Here is a 22293-nt window from a genome sequence, read left to right as displayed (position 1 = left end):
CGTTCGTAAAGTTCATGGGTACAAATGGTTATTTTTCCTTTAAATTAATTTAAAATTGATGAAATTTTTGGGTAAGATATTTTTTGTTTTATTTTGCGCAGACAACAGATATGTGGGCGGAGATCGATGAACACTGGAGTGGGGGTGTCAGGCTAGAGTGGCAGAGGAACAACAGTGAAACTAGCACGGCATGTAATGCTGCTGGGGCAGGATGGCTTCTTGGCCAATATCCTTGCCGCCAACATGCATGACCTCTCCTTACTAGCACAGTCCTTCACCTCCAATGACGGCATCCCCAACGCCCGCGATCATGTTGGCAGACAACGGTACTTCAGGTATGCAGCAACGCCTCGACAGCAACCATGGAACTTATGCCTCGACAAGGAGGATTAGGTGTGGTAGTAGGGGTGGCAGTGGGGCGGGTAGGGGCGGGTTTTTGCCCTACCCGACCCCGCCCCGCCCTCCTTGCACTCCACTACTACCCGCCCCACCCCTACCCGCGGGTAGTAGCCTGCCCTACCCTAACCCGCCCCCACGGGTACCCGCCCCGTCCCTACACGCCCCTGTAAAAATTAAATAATATTTTAATTTTTACACATTTATATATAAATTAAGATACAAACAGAAGCAACAGTGTCAAATAACTTGAAATTAAAAAAAAAAAGTTTCATCACTATAAATTTAATAGTATAATAAAGAAATTGCATCAAAAGAGTCTTCAATCATTATTCTTGATCACTTTTCATATCTTCATCATCATTAAAGGTTTGAAGGTCAAGATTCAAACCTAAAAATCAAAAGAGGTAGAAATTAATAAATTAATTAGTATTATGTAAAAAATTAACATAAATAAATATTAAGTAATAAAGGAAACAGAAACAAACATTAAATCAGAGAAAAAGGAAAATAGATTAAGGTGAAATGCAACCTGCTCCTGGTATTCCTTTGCATATTGCTTTGCCCTGCTGTAAATGAGCTTGCGGCTCTCAACTCTCTTCTTCTTTGCAGCATTAAACTCCTCCTTTTTCTTCAAGGCCCATTCCTCCTCCCTCTTCTGCTTCTTAAGCACAGACTTAGGAACAATTGCTTTCACCTCCTCACCTATCTCTGCCATTCATTCAAAATAAAAATCTCAGTTATAATTAACATCCAACAAAGAATTTATTAGTTTCAATTATTATACTGACACATTTCAGCTCCAACTCAAAAACTAAATGTTCAGTGTTTCAAATAAGAAAACTACATGCTCTCTTAAACAATAAAAAAATAGGTCCTTCCAATGTGTTTTAACAATGAAAATCCATTTACATCAAATTCATAATAAGAACAGAGAACTTCCAATATTTTTTTAATAATGATAATCCAATTTTTCACACAATATGCTGAATACAAGCTAATCAGATCACGAGATATAATAGGAATAATACGGACAAATCAAACTAGTGACAGAAAAAAATAAAGCCGAAGCAAGGAATGAAAATCAAAACAATTGAATGAGACAAATAATGAACAAGACATAATCATAAAAATAATACACAGAATTAAATTAAAAAAATGGGAGTTTGATCAGGAAAGCATTGAAGGAATCTGTTAGGAGTGTAGTTTCAAAGTAATATTTTTTATGAAAATGAAAAAAAGCTTTAGCACCATATGTTTTTCCCTATTCATTTATAACTGAAAAGCAGCATAATCCATAACTGCATGTTGCATTCAAAAAGAAAATTGTTGCAGATGAAATGAATAAAAAATCATTTACAGTTTTATAGATTTAAAACATCAGATTTACAGATTTATAGATTTAAAACATCAACAACACAAAATAAAAAATCAGATTTACAAATTTAAAACATCAACAACACAAAATCAAAATTCAAAGCATCAACAATTAACATCACAAAATCAACCATTAACACCACAAAATCAGATTATCAACTATCAACAACAATCATAAATAATATTGGGTCTAGTTTAACTATTTTAACATAAAAAATAAATCATAAAAATTAACTTAAAAAAAACTGAAGAAGAGAGTCGGAGAGGAGTGCTTACCAGTTAGCAGAAAGACGATGACGGAGAGGCGAGCAGAGACCAGAGATCGCAGACTGGAGAGGCGAGCCGGCGAGGACAGTGACGGTGAGAACAGTGACGCTGAGGAGAAAAGTGGGAGCGACGCCGACCGGCTACAGCGACGGACGAGCTTTGACGGAGACTGACTGGAGGTATGGTGCAGCTGAGCAGAGGTGGTCGGCCTTGGAGAAGAGCTGAAGAGGGCGGCGTCCTTGGAGAAGAGATGAAGTCTGAAGAGGTATGACTGTGTGAGTTGAGGGTTGGGATTTGGGAACTAAAGGAAAGTGGCGGTGGGTGAGAACTGAACCCTAATCCCAAAAATTATGTATTTATATATGTGCACTCCGGGGCGGGTAGGGGCGGGTTTATCATGAACCCGACCCCGCCCCGCCCCGTTCAACTACCCGCCCCGATATGAACCCGCCCCGCTTCGGGTCGGGTTTAAACCCGCCCCGACCGGGTAGGGGCGGGTCGGGTACCCGCGGGTTCGGGTTCTTCTGCCACCCCTATGTGGTAGGGATGAGATTAGGAGGGAGATGTTGTCACATGTATGATTGAGCAGATGCCTCCCTCCTCTTCGTCATTCTTTTCCTCTTCTTCCTCTGCCGTCGCAAGTGCACCGCTCCTTCCACTATCTCCATCGCCAGTGACAACTACGAACCTCCCCACCGCCTCTCCTACTCACTCTTTTGTCGTGCCACCAACTCCTCCTCTCCACTCGGTCATGGCAACTTTGGTACCGTCTTCTCTAGCATCCTCCCTCCTCCGGCGAGAATTATATCTTAGTAAAGCTCTGGACCCTACAACAACCTCACAGCAACGAGAGCGTGAGTTTTACAACAATATCTTCTTTCTAATTCGTTTGCGAAAATTGAAATCAATGAATCAAATGGAACTCTGAAGAATGGGTTGTGTTCCATTTTTTGGATATTGACATTTTTGGATTTTTTGTTAAACAAAAAGTGAAAAAACGTGGTTGATTAGATTTATCTACTAGTCACTGTTCTTTAGAGTTTTGAGAAAAAATGGAACATTTTATGAAAATAAAAATGAACAATAAATAAATTTTACATTATAAACTAATTCTATATTGTAAACCAATTATGATGTGCTAAATAATTTGATTTAATCATTTTTCATTAATTATAATAAGATGTTTTGAAAAATTAGTAATATTGAGAGTAACTTAATTGATTATTATAGTAATATATATTGGAAATCAGTAATTTTATTACATTAATTTATTAATTATAGTTAATTTATATAGAGAATAATTTTATTAATTTTAGTAACATGTCATGTGAAATTAATAATTTTTTAAAGTAATTTTATAGGTTATAATAATATGATTTAGGAAATTAGTTATTTTTTTAGTAATATTATTAATTATAGTAATATGATTTGAGAAATTAGTAAATTTTTAAAATAATTTTATTAATTATATTAATATAAAATGAGAAATTAATAATTATGTTAAATTAATTTTATTAATTATAATAATATGTCATGAAAAGTTATTAATTATATAGAGTATAATTAGCGTAAGATGCTATAAAAACTAATATTTTTTAGATTAATTTTATTAATTTAATAGATGTTACCATTGATTTGGGAAAAAAATAAAAAATAAAAAAAATATATATGCAGTAAAAGCAATAATAGTTTCTACGGTTCAAATGAAAAGATAGAAAAAAACAAAGGTCTCATAAAGCCTAAACTCTAAATTTTAAACTCTAAATTAATATTTTTTAGAGTAACTTAATTAATTATACTAATATATATATATATATGTATATATATATATATATATATATATATATATATATATATATATTGAAAATTAATGCTTTTATTACATTAATTTTATTAATTATAGTAAGATGTTATGTGAAATTAATAATTTTTTAGATTAATTTTATAGGTTATAGTAATATGATATGAGAAATTAGTAAATTTTTAAAGTAATTTTATTAATTATATTAATATGGTATGAGAAATTAATAATTATGTTAAATTATTTTATTAATTATAGTAAGATGCTATTAAAATTAGTATTTTTTGGATTAATTTTATTAATTTGATAGGTGTTACTGTTGAAACAATAACCGATTCTAAAGTTTAAATAAAAGAATGGATGTATATCAAGTATAGGAAACAAGGATTTCATATAGTCTAAAGTCTAAATACTAAACCCTAAATCTTAATCTCTATATCATAAATCCTAAATTAGTAATTTTTAGAGTAACTTGATTAATTATATATATATATATATATATATATATATATATATATATATATTACTATAATAAGATATTATGTGAAATTAATAATTTTTTTAGTATAATTTTATAAGTTATAGTAATATGATTTAAAATTTTAGTTATTTTTTAATAATTAATTATAGTAATATGTTATGAAAAATTATTAATTATTTAAAATATTAATTATAATAAGATGTTATAAAAAATTAATATTTTTTTAAATTAATTTTATTAATTTGATAGGTGTCGCTTATTTGGAGAAAAAATCGAAAATGAAAAAAATATATAGTAAAAGTAATAATCGGTTCTAAGATTTAAATGAAAGGATGAACGTCAAGTATAAGAAGAATGAAAACAAAACGTTTAAGACCAAGGGTCTTCCGTCACCTGCACAATCAAGTGTTGATTCACAGATAGAGAGTATAGAGAATATACAAAGAGAAATTCAAAAAGATAATAGATAAAAGAAGACTCATATTACACAAATTAAGACTTCATAAACTCTCAATCTTAAATTAGTAATTTTTAGAGTAATTTAATTAATTATATATATATATATATATATACCAAAACGCCCAAAAAGTATACTTAGTTAAACATTATGTTTAACTATAAATAAAATTTATAAAATTACTTTATCTATTTTGAATTTAAAAAATATTTATATTTTATTTAGTTTATTAAAACAGAAACTAAGAAAAAAAAGAAAAGTGAAATAAATTAATGTTTTCTCATCAAAAGTAAAGTTTATAGTGAATTTGATTGCAAAACTAAGAACAATTCATTTATGAAAAAATATTAATTGTGCTTTGTGAAAATGGTAATGTATTTTAAAATTAAAAAAAATTTAATTTTAATTTAATTTATATACTTTAAAATTTTTATTTTATTACTATCATAAAAGAATATTTAATCTCATCATTTCTCGATCAGAATATTTTAATCTACTTTATACACTTCAAAATTTTTAAAGTTCTCTTATTTGTTTTGTATATTTGAATATGTGATTTGTGTTGTATATATTCAAATAAAGTGTGTTGTAATTATCCGGACAATAGAACACAACCCATTCATCACTTTGCAATAAGAATCCCAATTATGCGATTCATTGATTTCAATTTCGCAAACAAATTAGAAAGAAAAGAAAAAATTTGTCTTAGGTTCGGGTTTCGGAGAATCCAATCAGGTTCACTAGAGTGTCTTTGATGGCGTCACGATCATTGCCGCCACACCGGAGTTCTCATGGTGGAGATCAATTCCACAATCTTCACCTTTAAGTACACACGCGCCACCGCAGGCGACAAGGCTTTTGCTGGAGGAGGGAGAATGCGAAAAAAGACAGTGCCAAAAGTCTCCATGGCCGAGTAGAGAGGAAGAGTTGGTGGCGCAATAAAGGAGTGAGTAGAAGAGGCAATGGAGAGGTTTGGAGTTGTCGCTGACGATGGAAATAATGGAAGGAACGGTGCGCTTGTGACGACGGAAGAAGAGGAGGGAAGTGACGGCGCTGGTGGTAGTAGTGAGGAAGATTCGGTGTTAGTTTCTAAAAGTCTAACATAGAAAGCGGTCGTAGGAGGAGTTAGAGGGAGGACATGGCAACGGAAAAGAAGCTTTGAGAATTGATAATGGAATTGAAGTCTATAATTAACTAATTATCAATGAAAAAGTGAATAAAATAAAAATCGATAAAAAAATTTATGAAAACTCCTATTAAAAACTATAAAAGAAAAGGCCTTATTAAAATAATATTTTATTTTAATAGACTAAAATACCAATAAGCCTTAGTTTACAAGGCATTTCGTCTCCCCATCTCAGAGGTCTGGCGCTCAACTCCTACCAATTGTAATCGAAGAGAAAAAATTGGTAAGTATGTAAAGAATGTGTGAGTGTGTGTTGTACCTAATATTGGAGGTTGTCTAATCTATTTGAAGTATCTAAAATTAAGAATTGTCCAATCTACCTGATAAAAAAAATAGACTAAAACTTACCAGTGAGCAAAATAACTTTTGGGCCTTTTGGTGACAAACAGGAACTGCTCACCAAATCCGTGCCCATCTTTGTACTTATAGGTAGATATCTTGTTGGCTTATCAAGTTTGGATTTTATAACAAGATCACATTAAAATCTAAATATGGTAACCAAAACTTTCATACTGACTTCGATTCCGGATGTTAGAAAATTATTTTCTTATTTTCTTATTCATAAGTACCAACAAAAAATTATTTCAGTAATTTGAGTTGACGTCCATCACCAACGGAACATACTTCGGATCTTTTAGTACAGGTTGAATCTATGTGCATCACAATTCACAAACAAGTTCTCCAAACCAGGTTCTTGTTTCTAAGATCATTTTGCAAAAGTGGCATCAAAGTAACATCATCAAATATATCTTAACCATCATAATATCGATATTAATTTCTGTCTCATTCACAAATCTCAGAAAGTAGATATCGTATATATTAGTAATTCGAAAAGTCCTTTCAGTGATCAGATATATTAATCTAATTTCCAAATTTCAACAACAAAAGTTTGAAAAGCCTTATTATTATTACTACTACATTTGCAAACATCATTGTTTTAACATAGGATCTGCACATATTTGATTTCATAACTTAATAAATTATTTTGTTCCATTTGCCCCTCAATTTTCCTTCGCTTTTAATTTCCTTTTTCCACTATTATTATTATTTCATAGGATCATGCAAGATGCAGCAATCATCAGAAGATTATAAACAGAAGAGAGCAAAATTTCACAATGAAGAAGAGGATCCCATCATAAACCAATTGCCAGATGGAATCCCTGTAACAATTTTATCAAAATTGCCAATAAATGAAGCAGCTAGGACCACCATCCTCTCAAGAAAATGGAGGCACCTATGGAAATTCTTCTCCGGAGCCTTAGAGTTTGATGGTTCACCAGTGATGAAAAACATTAAAAAGGATATTAATAAGGCTTTAGGGAGACAATTACAAATGGCAATGGAGATCATGTTTGATGCAGAAAGGAAAACATACACAAATTGGATCAATGAGTTGTTCAGTTCACTTAAAAGTCCAACACTTGAAGGATTGAGATTTTGGTTCCATGTTGCCACTGACTATGATGTTGAAAAGTGGCTTCAATATGCAATTCAGAAGAAGGTTCATAAGCTAGAGCTATATTTTGGGCACTCATTTGAATATGTTCTTCCATTGCATTTGTTCAAAGTGGAAAATTTTGACTCCTTACGTGTTTTGAGGTTGAAATTCGTTACCTTGACCAGTGAGATGCTAGAATATTTACTTTGTTGCTGCCCTTCACTTGAAACTTTGAGTTTAAATAGTTCAGGAGTTCCAAATTCTATGAAGATTTCTTCTTCTTCAGGTTCATCATTGAAGCTGAAATGTTTAGAGTTGGTGAGGTGTTGGGAGCTGAGGAACCTGGAAATTTGTGCTGAGAATTTGGTGTCACTCAAATACTGTGGACCCCATTTGGACACAGAATTCAGAAGTGTTCCAAGACTCGTGGAAGCAGAATTCGGAGGATCTTATGTGGAGTTCACTAGAGAGAGCTTTATCTCTCAAATAAAAGTGCTTAAATTGGATATTACACAAAATGTACCTCAAGTGGTAAGTTCTATTTCTTTTATTCCTTCGTTTTTTTTCTTTATTTTTGATAAAATATATTTTTTGTCTTTAACCTGTGATTTTTTTTAAAATATTTTTAATATTTAATTTCATTCAATTTCGTTTCTAATGCTTTCAATTTGTTTCAAAATTACTCATAAACATTAATTTCATCTAAAATGTTAGAGACAAAATTAAAAATATCTAAAAATAGTATTGAGAAAAATCAAAGATGCTAGGACAAAATTAAAAAAAATCCAAAATATTAAAGATAAAATTAAATAAAATTAAACATTAAAAAATATTTTAAAAAAATCACTAATGTTAGAAATAAGAAACATAATTTATCCCCTTTTTTTTCCAAAATCAAAATTTACAAACAACCCCGACTACAATGAAATATTTTGTAGTGTCTAAATAATTTCCAGGTTTATTGGTTATGTCAACTTCCTGAGTTAAAAAACCTCAAGCACTTGGAGTTGGTTACATGTATGGAAGATGGCATCACACTTAGTACTTGTGCTTTGCTATTAAAGGCATCTCCTTCATTGTGGAGGTTCACACTTAAGGTGAATATGTTCGCATCTCTCGCTCAAAAATGCTCAAGAATAGGCCCTTCCTATTTATTTTTACGTTGATTCAAGAATAGGAACTTTGGTTATGTTAGATGATGATTGATCATAATTTTATATGCAAATTAGAAAAACAAGTACTATAAGCATTTCCTTATGATTTATGCCCACAAATTGACATCAGCAGACGAATTCATTTTAGAAAATGCACAATATTTAAGAAGATAAATGTGAATCAAACTATATATTTTTAAGATAAAAATGTACATTTGATGAACTCATTTTGATACATAGTTTTTCTTTTACTTTTTCAATTCTCAAGACTATAGGACTTTTCATTTTGAGTAATATCCTAATCGCATTTTAAAAGATTTGTCATCGAACAATTTAATTTTTAACAAATTCTAATAATCAAATTTTGATTTAAGACAAATCAATATCCATCACTATTTAATAAAAGATATAACAATTCCTAAAATTTTTAAAATTTTTCTATAAAAAAAAGAATGAAATAATATGAGTACTGATTTGTCTAATTAAATAAAAGTTTAAGAATTAATTTGATAATTAAGATTTGTTAAAAACTAAAATATCTGACTAAATTTTTTAAGAACTGATTTGGAATATTACTCTTTTAATTTTTAAAGGATGAACATTTTGGTCTAAGTACGTACTAATTGAAAAACTCTATGCATTATCTAATGAAAAGTGCATACTAAATACTAAAAAATCATTAAGCAAACAAAAGCATCACCAAGAATAATTGAGTCTAAATGTGGCTTTTTTTTTTACATGTTGCAGATGTTAAATATCAATCCTATTTTTAGAAGGGCAAGCACATTCTCAAAGGAATGTGAATACAGTCTTAAGGAGTTGGAATTGGTTGGATTTTGTGGGGCAACATGTGAAGTTGAACTAATCATGTACATGCTTGAGAATGCAGTTCGGCTCCAGAAGATCATTATTGATACAAGGTTTCCAACAAAACCAAAATTGAAACCAATAGGAGAGCATTCCACAAGTTGGGATCGTGAATCAATCCAAAAACGTGCTTTGGAACTACACAAAAAAATACCATCCTCAGTGGAAGTTGTTTGTCTTTAAGATAATGTTAGTGTTAGATGTCAGAGTTAATAGAGACAAAATAATACAATTAAAATTTGTAACACGAGAAATGAATAAAATTAATAAGAATTTAAACAATAGTAGAAATAATATGATAAAATGGTAAAATTATATTCTCTCAAAATATATAAAAAAATCTATGATATTCTTTTAGATATTATGAAAACTTATGCCAAAAAGTTACATATAAACAAATTTTACTAATTTTTTTATTTTTACTCACTAATTCTATGCATGCAACACAACACGCATTACCAAATGTCTTAAGAACCTATATGTAGTTTTCTAGTAGTGATACAAAAAACAAATAAATCACTACTTTTTTAAATTATCATGATATCAAGTTAATCAACTTAATCTTAACATCATTTAAAGCTTGTTTTCAACACATGATTATGTAACAACTCATTTTTTGACTAAGTCAAAGATTGCAATTAAGATATCTTATCCAATTTTGACTTTGGTAAAAAAACTATCATTGGATATTCTAGACTTCCATATGCTATGTATGTGTATCATCTTCAAGTTGATCAAGTTGTAGCATTATACTTAGACTCTAGTTAAAGTTTTATAATATTCTTTAGTTTTCTTCAAACTCCAGCTTGCTCCGCTTGTAACCTCTAGTCATTTTTATTGACTTCAAGCTAAAAAAAAATTTTGCTTCTTTTTTTCACAATCTCATACTCAAATTATTCTTTTGGTGTATTTATGTTGCTCATATTTTCAATAAGCCAAAAAAAGATTTGCACCAATCAAATTTATCTATATTGATTAGCTATGTCATGATATCTGTAAGATTGTTATTGGTGTGAATTTTTTGCATATATGCAATTTTCTTTCCTATACTATTTCACAAACAAAATGATATTGAATGCCTATGTGTTTCATTCTCGAGTGAAAGGCTGAATTCTTTGTAATGTGCAAGACACTCTAACTATCACATAATATTGGAATTATACACTAATTGTGTCCAAGTTCCTCTATTAACCTTTGTAACCAAATTGCTTTCTTATAAGATTGTGTAGCTGCCACATATTCAACTTCTATAGTTGATAATGCTACAATAACTTGCACTTTTGATAACCAGCTTGTACCTCCTATAAGTGTGACACATAGCTTATAGTAGATTTTTTTTGTCAAGATTACCTACAAAATCTGAGTCAACATATCATTTGACGATATATTCAGATCTTCCAAAGCATAAAGTAACATTAGAGCTTTCTTTGCTAACCATCCCAACTAATTTAGTAAGATCCAGTCTAGTGCAAATCATGACATACACAAAGATTTCCACTGCAGATGTATACGGTACTTGAGACATTTTTATCTTCTTTACTTTATTGCTAAGATACATCTCAGAATATCATTTAAAATTGATAGGAAATGGGGTAGATATTGACTTACATTCTTGCATAGTTGCATGTTGAAGCATTGCAAAACCTTTCTCAAATAATTTTTTTGGGATATCCAAATCTTCCTATTTTTTTGTCTCAACAAATCTGCATCACTAAAATCTTGTTTGCTAATCTCAAATCTTTCACATCAAACTCCCTAGCTAACCGCGCGTTTAGTTCCTCAACATAATCTTTGTTGGACTTATTACCACCATGTCATCCACGTATAATAGCAGAAAGATAAAATCATCATTATTAGACCATTTGTAATAGGTACAATAGTTTGAATGAAGTCTGTGGTAATCAATGCTAATAATGAAAGAATCAAATCTCTTGTGACAACATCTCAGTACCTGCTTTAAACTGTACAAAGATTTGATTAACTTGCAAACTAAGTTTTCTTTTTTTGGTTCTTTAAAGCCTTCTAGTAAAAGCATATATATTTCTTCAAGTTCATCATGAAAAAAGACAATCTCCACATCTAGTTTCTCTAGATGTAAATTATACACAACACATATATCAAGAACTAGTCTAATTTTAAAAATTCTGACTACAAAAAAATATTTCATTGAAATTAATACCTTCTTTCTGAGCAAATCTCTTTACTACCTGCCTTGCACGGTAACATTCTATTTGATCGTGACTGTCACTCTTTATTTTATAGACCCATTTGTTACCAATGACTTTTCTTCTATTTGGGAGTGGGACTAGCTCTCACATCTTGTTTTTGCATAGTACTTTCATTTCTCCTTGCATGGTGTCATCCATAAAAAAAATCTAAACTGTTTATAGCCTCTTGAAAAGTTGATGATTCTTTATCTTCAGTCACAAAATAATATGCATCATAGAAAGTCATGATATAGTCGGTATTCCATGATGGTCTTTTTATTTCACATATTGTTATATGAGCTTTAGCTGGTCCTTGTTCAACTTGCTCTTGTTCTACTTTAGAAGACTTTTTCTCTCCAGATTTATCATGCATGTATATTGTAGTAGTTTTTTCACTGCTACTGTTATTTTCTTGCTCCTTTTGTAACTTATTTTTAGCAAATTAACATACATCTCTATTGTAAGACCCAGAAAAAAATAAATAATAGATAATTAATTAATTAAAGGTGAACTAAGAGGGTTAGAAATTTAAAATTTATAGTTTGAAAAATTACCTTGAAAATCTAACTTGAAAAATTAATCGGAGTGCCAAAATATAATTATTTGTGGAAAAATACGTACCGGCGTTATAATTAACTGTACAGACTTAAGTCTGTCCGGTGATGCAAAATTTGCAAAATCATAACTCGGCAAGTGCATTGAATCGTATCAAGTAATATTACGGTAAGTGAGTTATTGTTTCCCCGAAGATTAAAGGACTAAGAAACAATGATTAATTGATTATTCTAATTAGACAATAAAAAACTAGAGTTTCAGAGACAATTATCATAAAACAGTGAATTTAAATAGAAGCAAGTTGTAAACGATTAAAGAGGTGATATGATTAAAAGAGTTAAGGTTTCAGAGATGTTAAAACTTCAGGAAGAATGCTTTTCACTCTTTACTTTGATCATGCAAGGTGTATCTATGGCAAATCATAAATAACCAAATTCCAATCCCTTAGTAATCCAATTTCTCTTTTCTTAATAAACCGTCAATTCCTTAATCAATTGATTATAATAAGAGGTGAGGTACGTTCACTGATTTAAGATCACATAATTCTTAAGAGCTAAACCAAGTTGATTCGATGTCACTTATCAAGCCTAGTTTTAGAACTTAAAGAATCATGAGAAGAAGTTTTCAAACTTAATCGTAATAATCAACTTTTCTAAGATGTTAAGAGAATTCAAGTCATATTAGAATTGTTTTCCAACACATTCAAATCCTTGTGATGAAGAACGAAAACTCTTTTTTAAGAAAACATCAATGCATTAATCAAAAGTAGAAAAGCTATAACATTAATCCATGAGAATTAACAGAGCTCCTAACCTTAACCGAGGAGATTAGTGACTCATAATGTCCTTGAAAATCAAAGACAATGAATTGAAAACGGCTGAAGGCAGAGAAGCACATGTGTGTCTCTTTCCTTTTTATACTAACCCTAAAAAAACTGATTCTGAATTCAAACTAATTCAAAAAGAAACTAAATCAAATTCAATCTAATTAATTAAGTGTTTATGACTCTTAATTAGCTAATGATATTCCTTGTAATTAAAATTCAAAACTTGGTGTCTTGCTTAGTTGAAATCATGGGCTTGAAACTTCAATCTTAGGCCAACAAAATACTTGAAATTGGAGAGATTAGTGTAGGATTAGGAAGGATTAGTGAAGGATCTAAAGCCCTGAGAGTTGGGCCAATACCATATGTTATACGCATGCTTCTTGAGTTATATGCAAGGCCTTCAATTTGGGATTCTTGGTCTCTATTTGGATCAGGCGTTATATGCAAGAATTCTCATGTATAATGTGGGTATTCCCAAGTATAACGCAAGAATTCATGAAAGGAGGAGGTTATGCTAGATGCATGTGATAAACCGCTATTTTACGGTTTATTTTGTACTAAATCAAGTGGATTTTATCCATTAATCTCACACTTATTCATATAATTCGCATGTTTTATATTTTCCTTCCTAATTTTGTATTATGATTGAAAACATGCTTCTTTGGCCTTAAATTTGCTAATTTTAATCCTCTCTTATTACCATTCGATGCCATGATATATGTGTTAAGTGATTTCAGGTTTTCTAGGACAGGAATGGCTTAGAGAATAGAAAGAAAGCATGCAAAAGTGGAAAGAATACAAGACATTGAAGAAATTGCTAAGTTGTCAACCCTGACCTCTTCGTATTCAATCGATCATAACTTGAGCTATAAAGGTCCAAATGAGTCAGTTTCAGTTGCGTTGGAAAGCTAACATCTGGGGCTTCAAAATGATATAAAATTTTCTATAGTTTCCATGCTGTTAGGCGATGCACACGCCTGAAGCACGCGTACGTGTGGGCGACGCGTATGCGTGACGGAGCCACGTGCTGTACATATCAGAAATCGTTGGGGGCAATTTTTGGGCTATTTTTGGCCTAGCTTCATGCCCGAAAATGCTAATTAGAGGTTACAGAGTGGGGAAATCATGGAGACACTTCTCATTTACATAATTCTAGGTTTTAGATGTAGTTTCTAGAGAGAGAGAGAGGCTCTCTCCTCTCTCTAGGTTTTAGGATTCATCTTAGTTTTAGATTTATTTCTTCTTGAATCCAGGTTCAATGTTCCTTTAATTTAGTTTTCTTACACTTTTATTTATTCTATTACTTTAGTTTATTTTCTTCTCTTGTTAATTTATTAATGCAAAGAGTATTTTTCTATTTAATTTCTTTATTTGCTTGATTATCTCAATTCAATTCCAATTATCATGTCTTCTTTCTACTCCCTTTACATATATGCGAAAATGGCATCCATGTCAATGGATTAGGCTTCCAACTTGGCTTTGGAGTTTATTAATATTTAATAGGAGACCCTTGAGTTGGAAGACTCAAGAGTTAAATTGTAATTGGAAGTTGTTGGCTGGCTCTCTAGTCACTAACGCTAATCCTTCCCAAGGGAGAAGATTATGACTTGTGAATTGGAGTTAGCTCAACTACTTGACTTTTCTTCATTCGTTGAGGGTTAACTAAGTAAAAACAACAACCTATTACTATTAATCTCAGTAAATCCAATAAGGATAGAACTTTCGATTAATCTTCTCCTAGCCAAGGCTTTTTAATTTAATTACATAAAACCTCTCATTTATTTTCATTGCTTTAATTTATAATCATTTATTTTCCCATTCTCTAACTCTAAAATTTCTCAGAAAAACCCATAACCAATAGTAACACACTTCCCTGCAATTTATTGAGAGACGACTCGAGGTTTGAATACTTTGTTTATTACTTTTAAGGAGTTTGTTACTTGTGACAACCAATTTTTTGTATGAAAGGATTATTGTTGGTTTAGAAACTATACTAGCAATGAGGATTTATTGTGAATTCTTTACTAGCAAAAATTCATTCATCAAAATGGCGCCGTTGCCGGGGAATTGCAAACTTGTGCCTTATTATTGGTTATTGTAAATATTTGCTTTTTTGCTGTTTGCTAGTTTTTGTTAGTTTAGGAATTAGTTGCTTATTTTTACTAGTTTTTGTTTTTATTTTCTTTAGCTACTATGAACTCTTACCCCTTTGGCAATGAGTTTAGTTATAATTATGTTGTAGGAAGAGGAGATTACAATGAGAACATGCATCAAGGATGAAACAATCAAAGATGGGAGGAGCCACAAGGATTTGATCAACCCTCTTAGCAACAACCTCCACCTGCATACTATGACCAAGAGCCATTCCAAGAGGCATACCAAGATAATGGCTATGGTGAGCACCCTTTTGATTATTAACAATCACTGCCATATGCCTATGAACTCCCTCCTCAACATAGCCCTCAACCCTACTCACAAGCCCCTTTTCACCATTTACCTTCATATGACCCTAACCCATATCCACCGTACCAACCACCTTGTGAGCCATATGAATCATACATAGAACTACCACCTCAAAACAACCAACAACAAGCCCCTCAAATTACTTACCCCCTTTCTCTTCCAATGACGAGATGCTTCACTCTATTGCGCAAGGACAACAAGCCATGGAGAACACACTTCACTCTACTATAAATGGTCTGAACTCTGCTTTATAAGCTCTTGTCTCCCGGATTGAATCATTAACTACCCTCAACAATCAATCCTCAAGCTCTAGTGCACTTTCTTTTCAACCACATAATGATCTCTCCATCCCATCACCACCCTCCATGGAAGAGCACTGATGAGCGGATAATTTATACGCTTTTTGGCATTGTTTTTAGATAGTTTTTAGTATAATCTAGCTACTTTTAGAGATGTTTTCATTAGTTTTTATGATAAATTCACATTTTTGGAATTTACTATGAGTTTGTGTAGTTTTCTATGATTTCAGGTAATTTCTGGCTGAAATTGAGGGACCTGAGCAAAACTCTGATAAGGAGGCTGACAAAGGACTGCTGATGTTGTTGGAATCTGACCTCCCTGAACTTGAAATGGATTTTCTAGAGCTACATAACTCCAAATGGCGCGCTCTCAACGGTGTTGGAAAGTAGACATCCAGGGCTTTCCATAAATATATAATACTTTATATTTTATTCGTGATTAGACGACGTAAACTGGCGCTCAACGCCAGTTCCATGCTGCATTCTAGAGTCAAACGCCATAAACACGTCACGAACCAGAGGTGAACGTCGAAAACACATTACAACTTGGTGTTCAACTCCAAAAGAAGCCTCGGCTCGCGTAAACTTCAAGTTCAGCCCAAGCACACACCAAGTGGGCCCCGGAAGTGGATTTCTGCATCAATTACTTACTTCTGTAAACCCTAGTAGCTAATCTAGTATAAATAGGACTTTTTACTATTGTATTAAGTGTGGTCTTTTGACCATTCGGTCTTTTGATTAAGTTTGGGGGCTGGCCATTCGGCCATGCCTGAACCTTTATCACTTATGTATTTTCAACGGTGGAGTTTCTACACACCATAGATTAAGGGTGTGGAGCTCTGCTGTACCTCAAGTTTTAATACAATTACTACTATTTTCTATTCAATTCAACTATTCCTGTTCTAAGATATTCATTGCACTTCAACATGACGAAGGTGATGATCCGTGACACTCATCATCATTCTCACCTATGAACGCGTGACTGACAACCACTTCCGTTCTACCTAAGACCGAATGCATATCTCTTGGATTCCTTAATCAGAATATTCGTGGTATAAGCTAGACTGATGGCGGCATTCATGAGAATCCAAAAAGTCTAAACCTTGTCCATGGTATTCCGAGTAGGATTCAGGGATTGAATGACTGTGACGAGCTTCAAACTCGCGATTGTTGGGCGTGATGACAAACGCAAAAGAATCAAGGGATTCTATTCCAACATGATCGAGAACCGACAGATGATTAGCTGTGCCGTGACAGAGCATTTGGACCTTTTTCACTGAGAGGATGGGATGTAGTCATTGACAACGGTGATGCCCTACATATTGCTTGCCATGGAAAGGAATAAGAAGGACTGAAGGAAGGCAGTAGGAAAGCAGAGATCCAACAGGGACAAGCATCTCCATACACTTATCTGAAATTCTCAACATTGAATTACTTGAGTAACTCTATCTTTATTTTCTGCTTTACTTATTATTCAAAAACCTTCATAACATTTACTATCCGCCTAACTGAGATTTACAAGATGACCATAGCTTGCTTCATACCAACAATCTCCGTGGGATCGACCCTTACTCACGTAAGGTTTTACTTGGACGACCTAGTGCACTTGCTGGTTAGTTGTGCGGAGTTGTGACTAAGTGTGATTCACGTTTGAGAGTGCTACCAAGTTCTTGGCACCATTGTTGATGATCACAATTTCGTGCACCAATCTTGTTGCTTAGATTAGGTAATTTTCTTTTTTTTTATTTTATTTTCTTGGCGCTATCATCTTGTTGCTCAAATTAGGTAATTTTCTTTTTTTATTTTATTTTCTTTTTAAAAAGTTTTCAAAAATATTTTTCAAAATTCTCCCTCTATTTTCGAAAAATCCTTCAGAGTTTTTAAGAATGAATTCTAGAGTTTCAAAATGGTATGCTGAAGCTTGGCTGGCCATCAAGCTTTAGACTAACCTGGTATGATTCCTGGAATTTTGATTGAGGACTTTGAATTCATTACTTCCTTTTTCCTATATGTTTTCGAATAAAATAAAATAAAATAAAATAAAAATAATAAAATTATAAAAATCAAAAATATTTTTGTGTTTCTTGTTTGAGTCTTATGTCATGTTTTAAGTTTGGTGTCAATTGCATATTCATTTTGTTCTTGCAATTTTCAAAAATTCATGCATTCATAGTGTTCTTCATGATCTTCAAGTTGTTCTTGGTAAGTCTTCTTGTTTGATCTTGATGTTTTCTTGTTTTGTGTCTTTTATTATTTTTCATGTGCATCTTTGCAATCATATTGTCTAAGCATTAAAGATTTCTAAGTTTGGTGTCTTGCATGTTTTCTTTGCATCAAAAATTTTTCAAAAATATGTTCTTGATGTTCATCATGATCTTCAAAGTGTTCTTGGTGTTCATCTTGACATTCATAGTGTTCTTGCATGCATCATTGGTTTTGATCCAAAATTTTCATATTTTGGGTTATATTTGTGTTTTTCTCTCTCAGCATTAAAAATTCAAAAATAAAAAAATATTTTACTTATGTATTTTCAACGGTGGAGTTTCTACACACCATAGATTAAGGGTGTGGAGCTCTGCTGTACCTCAAGTTTCAATGCAATTACTATTATTTTCTATCCAATTCGATTTATTCCTGTTCTAAGATATTCGTTGCAATTCAACTTGATGAATGTGATGATCCGTGACACTCATCATCATTCTCACCTATGAACGCGCCTGACTGACAACCACTTCCGTTCTACCTTAGACCGGGCGCATATCTCTTGGATTCTTTGATCAGAATCTTCGTGGTATAAGCTAGAATTGATAGCGGCATTCATGGGAATCCGGAAAGTCTAACCTTGTCTGTGGTATTTCGAGTAGGATTCCGGGATTGAATGACTGCGACGAGCTTCAAACCCCTGAAGGCTGGGCGTTAGTGACATACGCAAAAGAATCACTGGATTCTACTCCAACCTGATTGAGAACCGACAGATGATTAGCCGTGCTGTGACAGAGCATTTGGACCTTTTTCACTGAGAGGATGGGATGTAGCCATTGACAACGGTGATGCCTTACATACAGCTTGCCATGGAAAGGAGTAAGAAGGATTGGATGAATGTAATAAGAAAGTAGAGATTCGGAAGGAACACAACACCTCCATGCACCTATCTGAAATTTCCACCATTGGCTTACATGAGTAACTTTATCTTTATTCCCTGTTTATTTTATTTATCTTTTGAATATCTAATCCAATCATATTTGAATCAGCCTGACTGAGATTTACAAGATGACGATAGATTGCTTCATACCAACAATCTCCGTGGGATCGACCCTTACTCACGTAAGGTATTACTTGGACGACCCAGTACACTTGCTAGTTAGTTGTGTGGAGTTGTGACTAAGTGTAATTCACGTGTGAGAGCTACCAAATTATTGGAGCCATTGTTGATGATTATAATTCCGTGCACCACTGAGCAACTAGATGATAGCTCCAAGAAAATAAAATAAAAAAAGAAAATTATCTAATCTGAGCAACAAGATTGGTGCACGAAATTGTGATCATCAACAATGGCGCCAAAAACTTGGTAGCGCTCTCAAACGTGAATCACACTTAGTCACAACTCTGCACAACTAACCAACAAGTGCACTGGATCGTCCAAGTAATACCTTACGTGAGTAAGGGTCGAACCCACGGAGATTGTTGGTATGAAGCAAGCTATGGTCATCTTGTAAATCTCAGTTAGACAGATAATAAATGTTATGGAGTTTTCGAATAATAAATAAAGCAGAAAATAAAGATAGAGTTGCTCATGTAATTCAATGGTGGAAATTTCAGATAAGTGTCTGGAGATGCTTGTCCCTGTTAGATCTCTACTTTCCTACTGCCTTCCTTCAATCCTTCTTATTCATTTCCATGGCAAGCTGTATGTAGGACATCACCGTTGTCAATGGCTACATCCCATCCTCTCAGTGAAAAGGGTCCAAATGCTCCGTCATGGCACGGTTAATCATCTGACGGTTCTCGATCATGTTGGAATAGAATCCCTTAATTCTTTTGCTTTTGTCATCACGCCCAACAATCATGAGTTTGAAGCTCATCACAGTCATTAAATCCCTGAATCCTACTCGGAATACCACAGAAAAAGTTTAGACTTTCCGGATTCTCATGAATGCTGCCATCAATCTAGCTTATACCACGAAGATTCTGATTAAGGAATCCAAGAGATATGCGCCCGGTCTAAGGTAGAACGGAAGTGGTTGTCAATCATGCGTTAATAGGTGAGAATGATGATGAGTGTCACGGATCATCACATTCATCATGTTGAAGTGCAACGAATATCTTAGAATAAGAACAAACTGAATTGAATAGAAAATAGTAGTAATTGCATTAAAACTTGAGGTACAGCAGAGCTCCACACCCTTAATCTATGGTGTATAGAAACTCCACCGTTAAAAATACATAAGTGATGAAGGTCCAGGCATGGCCGATGGCCAGCCCCCAAACATGATCAAAAGACCGAATAGTCAAAAGACCTGACAATCAAAGACATAGAATACAATAGTAAAAAGTCCTATTTATACTAGACTAGCTACTAGGGTTTACAAAAGCAAGTAATTGATGCAGAAATCCACTTCCAGGGCCCACTTGGTGTGTGCTTAGGCTGAGCTTGAGCGTTACACGTGCAGAGGCTTCTTTTAGAGTTGAACACCAAATTTTAACGTGTTTTTGGCGTTCAACTCTGGTTCGTGACGTGTTTCTGGCGTTTGACTCCAGAATGCAGGATGAAACTGGCGTTGAGCGCCAGTTTACGTTGTCTAATCACGAATAAAGTATGGACTATTATATATTGCTGGAAAGCTCTAGATGTTTTCTTTCCAACACCTTTAAGAGCGCGCCATTTGAAGTTCTGTAGCTCCAGAAAATCCATTTCGAGTGCAGGGAAGTCAGAATCCAATAGCATCAGCAGTCCTTTGTCAGCCTTTTATCATAGTTTTGCTCAGGTTCCTCAATTTCAGCCAGAAATTACCTGAAATCACAGAAAAACACACAAACTCATAGTAAATTCCAAAAATGTGAATTTAGCATAAAAACTAATGAAAACATCCCTAAAAGTAGCTAGATCCTACTAAAAGCTATCTAAAAACAATGCCAAAAAGCATATAAATTATCCGCTCATCACAACACCAAACTTAAATTGTTGCTTGTCCCCAAGCAACTGAAAATAAATTAGGATAAAAAGAAGAGAATATACTATAAATTCCAAAATATCAATGAATATTAATTCTAATTAGATGAGTGGGACTTGTAGCTTTTTGCCTCTGAACAGTTTTGGCATCTCCCTTTTTCCCTTGAAGTTTAGAATGATTGGCATCTCTAGGGACTTTGAATTTCAGATAGTGTTATTGATTCTCCTAGTTAAGTTTGTTGATTCTTGAACACAGCTACTTTTATGAGTCTTGGCTGTGGCCCTAAGCATTTTGTTTTCCAGTATTACCACCGGATACATAAATGCCACAGACACATGACTGGATGAACCTTTTCAGATTGTAACTCAGCTTTGCTAAAGTCCCCAGTTAGAGGTGTCTAGAGCTCTTAAGCACACTCTTTTTACTTTGGATCACGACTTTAACCACTCAGTCTCAAGCTTTTCACTTGGACCTGCATGCCACAAGCACATGGTTAGGGACAGCTTTGATTTAGCCGCTTAGGCATGGATTTTATTTCCTTGGGCCCTCCTATCCATTGATGCTCAAAGCCTTGGATCCTTTTTACCCTTGCCTTTTGGTTTTAAGGGCCATTGGCTTTTTCTGCTTGCTTTTTTTTGCAATTTTTTTCCGCAAGATTTTGCTTTTTAACTGCTTTTTCTTGCTTCAAGAATCAATTTTCATGATTTTTCAGATTGTCAATAACATTCTCTTTGTTCATCATTCTTTCAAGAGCCAACAATTTTAACATTCATAAACAACAAGATAAAAAATATGCACTGTTCAAGCATTCATTCAGAAAACAAAAAGTATTGTCACCACATCAATATAATTAAACTAAATTCAAGGATAATTTCAAAATTTATGTACTTCTTGTTCTTTTGTATTAGAAATATTTTTCATTTAAGAGAGGTGAAGGATTTATGGAATTATTCATAGCCTTAAGACATAGTTACTAAATACTAATGATCATGAAGTAGAGACACAAAACATAAACACACATATAGCATAGAAAACGAAAAACAGAAAAAATAAGAACAAGGAATGAATCCACCTTAGTGATAGTGGCGCTTTCTTCTTGAAGAACCAATGATGTCCTTGAGTTCTTCTATGTCTCTTCCTTGCCTTTGTTGCTCCTCCCTCATTGCTTTTTGATCTTCTTTAATTTCATAGAGAATGATGGAGTTCTCTTGATGTTCCACCCTTAATTGATCCATATTGTAACTCAAATCTTCTAGAGAAGTGTTGAGTTGTTTCCAATAGTTGTTGGGAGGAAAGTGCATCCCTTGAGGCATCTCCAGGATTTCTTGGTGATGAGCTTCCTCATGCG

General features: G+C 33.2%; 1 protein-coding gene and 1 long non-coding RNA gene across 2 annotated transcripts; one reads left to right on the top strand and one right to left on the bottom strand.

Moving 5' to 3' along the window:
- Window positions 1-572: 572 nt before the first annotated feature.
- Window positions 573-2371, bottom strand: LOC112695764 (uncharacterized). Its single transcript, XR_003150517.3, has 3 exons — window positions 2050-2371; window positions 929-1107; window positions 573-787 (listed from the first exon to the last, which is right to left on the bottom strand). It is a non-coding gene; the product is annotated as an uncharacterized lncRNA (long non-coding RNA).
- A 3370-nt stretch (window positions 2372-5741) lies between these two features.
- Window positions 5742-9607, top strand: LOC112695683 (F-box/FBD/LRR-repeat protein At5g53840-like). The gene is made up of 4 exons (XM_025748152.2): window positions 5742-5874; window positions 7021-7934; window positions 8360-8500; window positions 9305-9607. The coding sequence occupies exons 1-4, from the start codon at window positions 5742-5744 to the stop codon at window positions 9605-9607; spliced, it is 1491 nt and encodes a 496-aa protein (XP_025603937.2).
- Window positions 9608-22293: the final 12686 nt, after the last annotated feature.

Source organism: Arachis hypogaea, chromosome 1 (assembly GCF_003086295.3).
Source record: "Arachis hypogaea cultivar Tifrunner chromosome 1, arahy.Tifrunner.gnm2.J5K5, whole genome shotgun sequence".
Lineage (NCBI taxonomy): Eukaryota > Viridiplantae > Streptophyta > Magnoliopsida > Fabales > Fabaceae > Arachis > Arachis hypogaea.
This window is presented reverse-complemented; position numbering and strand designations above follow the sequence as displayed.

Excerpts from the sequence above, each read along its gene's own strand:
- LOC112695683 (XM_025748152.2), top strand. The coding sequence starts at position 5,742 with ATGGAGAGGTTTGGAGTTGTCGCTGACGATGGAAATAATGGAAGGAAC. Across the intron at positions 5,875-7,020 it reads TTCGGTGTTAGTTTCTAAAA|GATCATGCAAGATGCAGCAA; the intron begins GTCTAACATAGA and ends ATTATTTCATAG. Across the intron at positions 7,935-8,359 it reads CACAAAATGTACCTCAAGTG|GTTTATTGGTTATGTCAACT; the intron begins GTAAGTTCTATT and ends AATAATTTCCAG.